This window comes from Balaenoptera acutorostrata, chromosome 2 (genome assembly GCF_949987535.1).
Source record: "Balaenoptera acutorostrata chromosome 2, mBalAcu1.1, whole genome shotgun sequence".
NCBI lineage: Eukaryota > Metazoa > Chordata > Mammalia > Artiodactyla > Balaenopteridae > Balaenoptera > Balaenoptera acutorostrata.
Window position 1 is genome coordinate 50,095,841 of NC_080065.1, and position 12,004 is coordinate 50,107,844.

At 41.4% G+C, this 12,004-nt stretch overlaps 1 protein-coding gene across 1 annotated transcript in view; it reads right to left on the reverse strand.

Annotated features, from left to right (window-relative positions):
- Nucleotides 1-3,300: 3,300 nt before the first annotated feature.
- LOC130704551 (cAMP-specific 3',5'-cyclic phosphodiesterase 4D-like) overlaps nucleotides 3,301-12,004 on the reverse strand; it is a 636,307-nt gene continuing 627,603 nt past the window's right edge. Inside the window, exon 4 of the mRNA XM_057541517.1 lies at nucleotides 3,301-3,527. Within this exon, the coding sequence (XP_057397500.1) occupies nucleotides 3,407-3,527 (121 nt within the window). The 3' untranslated portion in view covers nucleotides 3,301-3,406. The remainder of the gene's footprint in view (nucleotides 3,528-12,004) is intronic.

Consider the following 12,004-nt stretch of genomic DNA (forward strand, 5'->3'; position numbering starts at 1 on the left):
TCCAACTATCTGCCTCCTCGGAAACTACTGTAGCACTTGGGGTCCACACCACCTATTTCAGTCTCTAATTGTTGTATGCCTTGACATTTCATTTTCCCAACTGGACTCCAAGCTTCTTGCAAGAAAGAGACATATCCCGTGTGTCTAAGTCTTCAACCTACCATCTGGAATGGGTGCTCCCCTTGGGCTGGGAGGTGTGTTGTCTGTTTTGTTTCATCATGAATCCAAGTGCTGAGAACAGGCCTGTTCCATGCTAGGGACTCAGGAAACATTTGCTAAATGATGAATGAGTCTCTTTCCACATCTGAGCACATATTATGGGCTTTAAATCAATACCTAATTATTAGAGAAATCACATCACTAATCATTAGAGAAATGCAAATCAAAACTACAACGAGGTATCACCTCACACCGGCCAGAATGGCCATGATGAAAAAGTCTACAAACAATGAATGCTGGAGAGGGTGTGGAGAAAAGGGAACCCTCTTGAACTATTGGTGGGAATGTAAATTGATACAGCCACTATGGAGAACAGTATGCAGGTTCCTTAAAAAACTAAAAATAGAACTACCATACGACCCTACAATCCCACTACTGGGCATCTACCCTGAGAAAACCATAATTCAAAAAGACACATGCACCCCAATGTTCACTGCAGCACTATTTACAATAGCTAGGACATGGAAACAACCTAAATGTCCAATGACAGATTAATGGATAAAGAAGATGTGGTACATATATACAGTGGAATATTACTCAGACATAAAAAGGAACGAAATGGGGTCATTTGTAGAGATGTGGATGGACCTAGAGTCTGTCATAGAGAGTGAAGTAAGCCAGAAAGAGAAAAACAAATATCGCATATTAATGCATATATGTGGAATCTAGAAAAATGGTACAGATGAACCTATTTGCAGGGCAGGAATAGAGATGTAGATATAGAGAATGGACATGTGGACACGGGACAGGGAAGGGAGGGTGGGACGAACTGGAAGATTAGGATTGACATATATACACTACCATGTGTAAAATAGCGAGCTAGTAGGAACATGCTATAAAGCACAGGAAGCTCAGCTCGGTGCTCTGTGACGACCTAGATGGGTGGGATGGGGGGAGGGGTGGGAGGGAGGTCCAAGAGGGAGGGGATATAGGTATACATATGGCTGATTCACTTCATTGTACAGCAGAAACGAACACAACATTGTGAAGCAATTAAACTCCAGTAAAATAAAATAAAATAAAATAAATCAATACCTAAATATTTCAGTGTTTAACATTAATTATAAGATTTTGTTCCAGACCATCAGGAAAAAAAACAAAACAAAACAACCTTTGAAAAGTTCAAAAAAATTGCTTTTGCACTCAGGGACACACCAGCAGATTCTAGAATTCCCATGTAGTTGTGGCAACCACAGATAGAACCCCATAGCTCCTGACAGATGAATGTCCACCAATCTTTTGTTGAAAAATAAAGATAATCAATGTGCTCATTATCTGCGCTATACATTACCCACAGCTTATCAATATGCATTGCTCATTGAGATATTCTGCTTGCTAGGATCCATTCTCTTACTTCAGTGTTACTATCACTGCTCAGTAATACTGACAATTTGCTAACATCCATAGATAGTTGTATATCATTTACATACTTTAATTAGAGTGTTAGAAGCATCATATTTTAGAGTTGGAAGGAATCTTACTCAATATCTAGACATCTACAAGCTTTTTTTTTTTTTTAAGTATTGAAAGCTGTTTTTTTAAACTAGGATCTTACAAAGAACTCAGTGTATAATGAGGTAAAAGTAGAGTTGTTCTGGTTGAAAAGGGGGGTGGGGAGAGTGGGAGAGAGTCTAAAGCCCCACCTTCTCACCCTCCCCTTAACCACCCCCCATCCCAAAGCCCACCACCCCTCACTGCAGAACCCATAAATTATGTAGCATACAGTTTGAACTACACCTGACCAGGACTAGCCCCTTACTTAACATAGAAGAGAGGAGATTCAAAGAGGGTAAAAAATATCATTCAGCTGGTCAGGAGAGGAGCCGTGAGGGATTCCTGCCCTCCAGTGCAAGGGTCTTTCCACCACACTGTGCAGACCCTAAACCAAGGTCATTACTGACAACAGCATTCTCACCTAAATCATTCCAGGCATTTCTCTATCTCCATGCTGGGCATCTACTTCTTTCCTACAAGGCTAGCATTGATTCCTCTTTCTAGTTGCCCTTGCTTTTTTTTTTTTTTTAATTTTATTTTTGACCCCGTTGGGTCTTAGTTGCTGCGCGCGGGCTTTCTCTAGTTCTGGCGAGCGGGGTCTACTCTTCATTGCGGTGCGCGGGCTTCTCATTGCGGTGGCTTCTCTTGTTGCGGAACACGGGCTCTAGGCTCGTGGACTCAGTAGTTGCAACTCATGGGGTCAGTAGTTGTGGTTCATGGGCTCTAGAGCGCAGGCTCAGTAGTTGTGGCGCACGAGCTTAGTCGCTCCTTGGCATGTGGGATCTTCCTGGACCAGGGATCGAACCCATGTCCCCTGCATTGGCAGGCGGATTCTTAACCACTGCACCACAGGGGAAGTCCTGCTTTTTTTTTTAATTAAAAAAAATTTTTTAATTTAAAATTTTATTGTAGTTGATTTACAATGTTGTGTTAATTTGTGCTGTACAGCAAAGTGATTTATATACATATATTTATATATATAAAGTATATGTATAGTTTTCATATTTTTTCCCATTATGGTTTATCACAGGATACTGAATATAGTTCCCTGTGCTATAGAGTAGGACTTTGTTGTTTGCCCTTGGTTTTTGAATCCAGACTTTAGGAAATGCCAGATTACCAGCCTGTTTAACAATTTCTTTCCATGCCCCCTAAATTGCTGTCAGCTGTCCTCCTGAAACTTCTGTCATGAAAGTAGTTAGGTTAGCACTTAGCGAAGGTGTTCTGGTGAACTATTAGTATCCATAGCGTGCCTTTCACCTCAGAGCCCACTGTCTACTGGGAGATTTTCATGGCTGAGAGACGTAGGCAAACATTCACATATGTTGGCCCATTTATAAAGCAGCATCATTTAAAGCCCCATGACTTTAAAATGGTACCTTTGCAAACAGATATCTCTTCTTTTTATTATTATTATTATACATTTACACAGACACACATCATTAGTCCTTTATTGACATCCTGTTTTATTTTTATCTGGTTTTAATGCTAGCTGTGAGTGTCATCATAAAACCGTCTTCCAGAATACCTACTGATAGGGAAGAGGAAAAGGATGAAACAAAACTCAGTGCCATATGGGAGGGGAGAGTCCTTAGCATCCCCGCTGCCCGAGTTACCGAATGGCAGATGCAGCGTGCAGGGCAGGAGTGGAGCCGGAGGAGGGAAGGGGCTCACAGGCTGCCTTGGAGAGCACCTATGCTTGCAGCTTGGCAGGAAAATGGAGCACGTAGTCACCAGAGCTGTCAGCTCTGAGGCCTGACTTGCATAGTCCGGAGAGAAACCCAAGGCTGCTGGAGGAGAGGCAGTTGGGGTCCCTGGAAGGTGGAAACCCAACATTTAATTGGCTCGTGTCAACTTAAGTACCAATAACTCTTTTCCTCCCCCCAGTTCCTGGCTGGTTGGAGTTATCAATTTTTAAATCTCTTCTGTTTGCTTAGACTTCATTTCGTTCTTATCATTCAATTTTGCTTTAGGAGGAAAGCTCTCAAGAAATGCATTTTCAGGACTAGATTACCTCATTTCAATGACTGACTGAATTTCAAGTATGTGATTTAGGCTTCCCCAAGCTGGGTTGCTTTTGACTCTATACTATTTTTCATATGGTGGAAGTGTGATATGAATCACTTTAATAACTCCTTGCATCACATACACCTACAGCTTCTCTTGTTCAAGTAAAATTCAGACATGTGAGCGGTGGACATCAAAGAGTGCACAGGAAATCACAGTGGGGATGAGAATGGCTTCCAAAAAAGTCACCGAATCCTGGCCTGCATTAATAGAAATGCAGTGCCCACGTAAGGAGACGTTGTACATTTGACTGCTCCCTTCAGACTGTACGTGCTGCTGTGTATTCAGTTTTGTCCAGACACATTTTAAGATGATACTGAAATACAACTGAATATGGTCTAAATTCATGTCCTGGCCTTCAGTATCTTGTATGATGGGATCTCTATAATACTTTATCAGGCTCATTCCCCAAACTCTCCTCCTGAGTATCTTTGTTCCTATATCAGGCCTAGTTCATTCCACTCAGGACCTTTCTCTTACGGTTTCCCCTGCTTCAAAAGCTCTTCCTTTTCCTTGCAGATTATTTCTCCTCAATCAGATCTTGGAGATGCCTTCCCTGGTGACCAAATATAAAGCACATGCACACACACACACACACACACACACACACACACACACACCCCTTCTCCCTTTCCCATTCATCCCTGTGTCATTTTTATCTTGGCACTGATTATCTGAATGATCGTGTGTGTGTATGTGTGTGCACGCATGTGTGTGCATATGTGTGTGTGTGCGCTGCGTGTGCACGCGCGTGTGTAAGTGTGTGTGTGTGTGCGCGCACGCGGTTTATCTTCTACTTCCCTCTACTACTCGTCTGTAAGCTCCATGAAAGAAGAGGCCTTCTTTGCTTTGTTGTCTGCTATATCACCAGTCTCCAGAACAGTGCTGGCACATGGCTTAAACTCATTAATATTTGTTCAATGAATCATAAGTAAATGAAGAGAGTATGTCTGGTGTCAGCTGACCAGGGTGGGGAGAGTACAAAATGGGATTATCTGTAGAACTATTGGAGCAAGTAGAATTTTAGCCTGGGAAAGAGCAGATTCAGAGAATCCATGGTAACGGTCATAAACGGTCTCAGGGGCTGCCACACAGCAAAGGGACTGGTGAGGTCAGAGGCAGGAAATCTGGTGTGTATCGTCCAGCCTTTTTCAGGGAAAGATTATAACAAAGGAGCTCTTGAAAAAGGATGGGCTTCTTCCTTAGACAGGGCTTTCTCTAAATGTAAAGTATCAGGGAAAGACTTGGATTAACTCTCAGATGTAGAAGGTAATTCCATGATGGACAAGACAATATACAGGAATTGTAGCATGAGAGAAAATTGATTTTGGAAGAAAGATCATTCATTTTAATTCTTCACTCTGAAAAGAGGAACCAAAGGGTAAAAGAAGGATCATGGTTTGTCCCAAGGTGTAGTGGACACTGTTGGCTGCCTAATCCCACACCTATTCCCAAACTATCATCTCTTACTCATTTCCAATATTGAGGTTGGAAATGCTAAACACTAATTTCCGTAGCTTCTCTTACAGTTGGGCTGATATAGTTCTAGCCAAAGAGAAATAAATGAAAGAATGGTGGACATTTCCAGAATAACTTTGCTTTCCTGATAAAGGAGACAGAAGTGGTTATTGCTGCCTTTCTCCTTCTTGAATTGAAAGAGGATGTGATGGCTGGAGCTGCAGCCATTTTGTGATCATTAGCGAAAAGCCAAGAGAAGCACAGAGATTCTGGCCCTACCATTGTACTGACCCAAGGCCAGCAGCTCTTTTCAGACTTCCTTATTTGTTTAAAAGACTGTTAGTAGGGTTTTCTTGCAGGCAAAAGCATTTCTAACTGACACAGAGATATTACAGAAAGTGTCAGAGTTAAGCTTAATTTTATTTTAATATTCAATTATCTATATATAATTATTATATATTTATTTATATAATATATTACATAATAATATATTAATTTTATATTCCCTAATGTTCAGGCAGGTGGTTGTTTTCATTGTATATACTCACTCAACCGTCAGCTATTGTGAAATGACTATCGTGTTCTGGACACAGCGCTAGGATCTGGCCAGTGTGTTGGGGTCCCTGGCCATACAAAATCTACTCTGCTAGAAAACAAAGACTATACTGGTGAATACATGATTACAATTCAATGAAATAAAAGCTACAACAGAGGGATGCACAGGATGCCAGGATAACAGAGAAGCCCTAGTTCTAAGATGCTAAAGGGACAAAGAGTACATCCTAAAGGAGAAGACGTATACTCAGAGCTGAGTCTTAAGTGAAGAGTAGAGGTTGCCCAGATGGGGCGGGGGTGGAAGGGAAAGGATCTCTGGGCAGAAAGAGACTGCCGTGCAGAGAGGGAGGCCCACTCAAGGAGCTGCAGATAGTTTGGCAAGACTAAAACTCAGTGCGTGCGTGGTGAGAAGGGGGCTGCAGAAAGACGTAGGGGAGGTGCCAAAAGGTGAGTCTGGAGGGATGAGCAGAAGCCAAATAAGAAAAGGATCTTATTTGCCAAGGTGAGGTGTTGAGAATGTATCCAGGAACAGGTTCTAGAAAGTTCCTGAAGTTTCAAAAGTAGAAAGTGACCAATCAGATTTGCATTTAAGAGAGATTCCCCTGGTGGCAAGGTGGGGCATCAACTGGTGGGGAGAGGTGTAAGGGCAGTTCAAGACCAGGAGCCAGGGAGGTGAATGAGGAGGCAGAGATAATGGGGTTGAATTTAAGGGAATATCTGTGATTACCCAAAGGAGTTGAAGACTTATGTCCACACGAAAACCTGCACACAGATGTTTACACTAGCTTTATTCATAATTGCCCAAACTTGGAAGCGACCAAAATGTCTTTCAGGAAGTGAATGGATAAATTAACTGTGATATGTCCAGGCAATGGAAAATTATTCAGTGCTAAAAAGAAATGAACTATCAAACCAGGAAAGGACATGAAGGAGCCTTACGTGCACATTACTAAGAGAAAGAAACCAATCTGAAAAGGCTACACACTGTATTATTCCAAATATATGACATTTTATGAGAGGTAGAACTATGGAGACAGTAAAAAGATCAGTGGGTTGGGGGAAGAGAGGGATGAAAAGAGCACAGAGAATTTTTAGGGCAGTGAAACTATTCTGTATATGACAATGTAATAGTGGACACATGTCATTATACATTGGTTCAAACCCGTAGGGTGTAATTAGTGAACCCTAATGTAAACTATAGACTCTGGGTGATGATGTGTTAATGTAGGTTCATCAGTTATAACAAATGGGCCACTGTGGTAGGGGAGGTTGATAATAGTGGAAGCTATGCTGTCGGTGGGCAGGGGATATGTGGGAAATCTCAGTATCTCCGACTCAATTTTGCTATCAACCTAAAACTGCTCAAAAAAAAATAAAGTTGAGAGAGAGAGAGAGAAAATATCTGTGAGATACTGAGAAGGTAGAAGTCGAAGGACTTGGGGGATGATTAGGTAGAGAGTAGAAGGAGGAGTTAAGGGTGATGGGCAGGTTTCTGACCTGGGTGGCTGGAAGGATGGCAATACCTTTCCAAAGCCAGGTAATGTGAGAGGTAGGAACAGCCTAGGACAGGGCAATCCAGGGGCAAGTAAGGGTTACAGGAAACATCGCACCTCCTTAAGACATAAATTTATTACATGTGTAGAAACTGTTTTCTATTCCTAAATCTACTGCCCTAAAAAAATAGTAATGGAGGGCTTCCCTGGTGGCGCAGTGGTTGGGAGTCCGCCTGCCAATGCGGGGGACACGGGTTCGGGCCCTGGTCCAGGAAGATCCCACGTGCCACGGAGCACCTAGGCCCGTGAGCCACAACTGCTGAGCCTGTGCTCTGGAGCCCGTGAGCCACGGCTGCTGAGCCCGTGTGCTGCAACTGCTGAACCTATGCGCATGGAGCCCATGCTCCGCAGCGGGAGAGGCCACCGCAGTGAGAGGCCCGCGCGCCGCAGCGAAGAGTGGCCCCTGCTCGCCGCAACTAGAGAGGGCCCGCACACAGCGGCGAAGACCCAATGCAGCCAAAAACAATAAATAAATAAAATAAAATAAATATATTTAATAAAAAAAAGAGCGTTAAAAAAAAAAAAAAGTAATGGAATAAAATGTCAAGTGATTTGGGCACCAAGTGGGAAACTAGGGATTCCTTAGTTGGGACACTGATTTTCATATATAAATGATTTTCTCTATATGTACTTCCGCATCTCTTAAATAAAATATACATTTCCTAGGAGTTTTACAACAACTATTTTGTATTGTGCAAAAATATTTGATTAAAATGGTCCATGTTGTCAATAATTACAAAAATAAAATCGTTTTAATTTCCACTGGCCACAAAATAGTATGAACCATTATCTTACAGTCACAGCTTGTACACATGCAAAAATGTCACTAAATGTTAATTAAAGTAATATTTTTCTTTTTAAGTGTTAAAATGATTCTTTTCAGTTTGTTTAACAAAGGCTTTCTTACCTCCAATTCACATTTCTGAATATTAAGTGAGTTTCAGTAGTATCTGTGTTTCATTGCTAAACTCTGAATTCTGTCTTTTTTCTTAGTGGTAAAACTAGAATCACAATGATTACTTCTAATTTATATTCATAAATCTACCAAATGGCTACATTGACCAAAGAGTTAATATACTTTCAATTTCTAGAAATCAACATTTGTAAACTGCATGCCCCCAGAAGTATACTTTTTAAATGATTTCTTCTAACTTTTTGTTCACATCTCACTAATTGCATAGAAAAAAGAAAAATCTTAGTTTTTTTTTTTTTTTCAATACCTCAGGAAACATATGGTGTAAATGCTTAAGGAAATGTGAGTCATGTCTTTGATGAGGCAACTACTGAAAAATCAGCTCCTTCTGCTACAGTATAAATAGCATGATAAGCCCTATCGAAGGTCAGAAATCTAATTTTAAAATATGTATTTTAAGAGTTTTTATTTTAGCCATTTTGCCATCTATTAGAAACGTGGTCTATTCGGTGACCAACTCATTTTCTAGTGTATTTGCTTTTCATTTTTTTTGAAGCAAGAGCGGTGCAAAGTCTCATTTCATTATATTTTGACTCAAAGATCCCTGAGATATTGCAGTGCCAAGGAAAACAATCTCTTCTACCCAATCTCTGCTCTCCTTCCCCCACCCACGAAAAATCCTTTCACCTCCCAAACAACTTCTAAAAATATATGTTTCTTTTCTGTTAACTGCTCTCTTGAAACTTGAAGATGTTTCTGAAGGATTTTGTTGTCAATGTTACTTATTTCCAGATTCCCATCTGGCTCTCAAAGGACTCTTCCCTCCTCTTCCCAAATGAGCACCTCTGAAAGTTGGAATGGACTTGGCAATATGACACAGGTGATGCCATTTATAAAATAGCACTTGACACCTCCAGCATCTCACCCTGACTCTGAGCTCATCCATGTTCAGTAGGTGCTTGGTAAGCAGAACTGTTTAAATAACTCCTCCAGGAAGAAGGGGACTTGATTGATAGGTGAAGTTCAGGCCACTTGTGTATTACTTGCAATGGAGTCCTGGGACAAGAATAGACTCTCACTCGCATGCATTTTTAGACGTAAGGAAACTGAGGTAGAGGGAGGTTGCTTGCTTCAATACCCCCACAACTTAGAGATGGAGTTTCCTGCCCATTGTTTAGTCATGAGACAAACCTGGGTAGGTCTGGTATACTTGTCACCCTTGGCTGAGCCTGGACTTCATTTCCACTGGCTGGTCCTCAGCTTCGTACAGCTCATGTGCTGCTAATTCCTGACCTTGCTTTGCCACCTATCAAAATACCTGGAGCATCAAATTCTCAACCAACTTCAAAGAGAACTGTGTTCGGATTCATTTGTTTTTGCAAGTACCACAAGTAGATTTTAAATTAATTATTATTATAAAAGAAATACATGTTTATTGTGGAGAATTTTAGAAATAAGAAAAAGGACAAGGAATCTCTAAATCATTCATAATTCCCCACCCAGAAATAGCTAACATCCATAATTCCCCACCCAGATCCATGGCTAACAGATGGCTGTATTTACTTCTAGTCTTTTAAAATATGCATAGACATTTCCAAAATGGATACTATGTAATATAAACACATATTCTGATTTTTCAATTTTTATTGTATAAAGTTTTCCATATTACAATATTTCAGATACTCTTTGAAAACAGGTACTTCACTGGTTGCATACTATCGTATGCATGCATGGGAAGTTAAACCCAGCAGTGGTTTCTCTATACTCTGAGGATAAAGTCCACATTTCTTAGCTTGACCTGCTTGGGCTCCCGGGGTCAGCACTCCAGGCTTACCCGCAGACACCGTTAAATGCCATGCTTTCATTTAGGTTTCTTTCATATACTTGGTTCTTTCTGCCAGGAATATCCTTCCCTGTGGTAGGCACAATTTTCAGATGGCCCCCAAGAGTCCCATCTCTTTATATCCATGTCCAATATAGTCTCCTTCGCTCAAATGTGGGCCAGACCTATGAACATGAGATGTCACTCCCATGGTTAGGTTACGGTATTTGGAGAAGGTGAAAGGATTTTGCAAACGGAATTCAGGGTCCCAAATCTGTTGATTATCTTAGGTGGACTTGACTTAATCAGGAGCAAGTTCTTAAAAGAGGAAGTGGGCCCTTTCTGAAGTGAGACGTCGGCCTGCTGGTCTTGAAGAGGTGAGCTGCCGTGTTGTAGGAAGGGCTGTGAGAGGGTGAGGAAGTGCCAACGGCCTACAGCACCTGAAAACAGCCTCGGCCGACAGCCAGCAAGAAAGCGGGGGGCCTGAGTCCTAAAACTTCAGGGAACTCAATTCTGCCAACAACCTGAAGGAGCTTGAGAAGAAGACCTCAGCCCCAGAAATGAATGTGCCTGGTCACCACCTGACTGCAGCTTCATGAGCCCCTGCACATAAAACCCAGTTAAGACTGAGCCAGACTCCTGACCCAGGAAAACTGTGAGATCGTAAGTGGTGTTTTAAGTCACAGAATCTGCAGTGGAGTGATCCTCCAACAATAGAAAATGGATGCCTTCCCTTTCTCTCTTCCTTCGGTAACTTCCGCTCACCTTTCAGCTCTGAGCTCTGAGGTCCCTTCCTTCAAGGAGCCTCCCCTGGCCTTCCTGTTTATTGTCCTGGGTCCTTTGTACTTCCCCCATCCACAGCAATCACAGGGGGGATAGCAGTGATCTCTTTTCTCACCTGCACGTCCCCAACACAGTGAACGACTGTGAATACTGAAGCTCAAGGAGGTGAAGATAATCTTTGCTTGATGACTAAAATACATAGGGACATCCAGGGAAAGATGACGTACGTGAACCACAACGCAAACTTGAATTTGAACAGATTTACCAACACAGGATGTAGTTTGAACCAATATATAGTGACTTGACCATAATGCATAATGTTTAATGTATTATCTGAAACTGGCCACGTATCGAGATGACTCAGAAAAACCCACTGAAGCAAATTTCACTGAATAATTCATGTGTGCATTAGCTGTGTAGATACAGAACCTGAATCTAGATCCAATTTGTGTGCAGCTTTGTCAGTTTTTATGTAAAAATTAGTTAGAGTGAATAAAACTGCATATTTATGGTAATTTCACATTTATTTATTACCTCTGAAGAAAACACACAAGTTTTTTCCTCTGGGTTTCAAAGCCTGGTTAGCAGACAGGATCCTAGAAGCAGTTCTGTGCTGGCGTGGTGGAGTGACTCATCTGGGAGATTACAGGAGGGAGAGCGGTCTACATGCTAATTACGTCAAGCTGAAAACTTTCCACATATTAGAAATGAAAGCAAGCAGATGTGTGATATTTTAACTCCACAATAAAGATAGGGGTTAAAATAATAATGCAGCTAAAATAAACATCATGGCTCAATGATTCCCTGTTGTTTATGATGAGGAAAAAAAATAACCCTCTTTCTGTTACATACAAAAATGCATATTTATCTACCTTATTCACTTTCGTACCTGATCTAATGCTCGACACTCACTGAAAACGGTCAGGATAGATTGGCTTTTGATAAGGAAAAAATTCTGCATCTTCAGCATTGCTGGACTGGCCAGTTAAGATTACTTCCTAAGGCCCATCAGTTCCTTCTAATTGGATCTGCCAAGCAGAAGAGCTGTCAGCTCCAGGAAGAATTCAATAATTCTCAAGCTTTATGTTTCATGAGAATCACCTGGGATACTTCTTTAATGTTCAGATGCCAGGTTCTTCC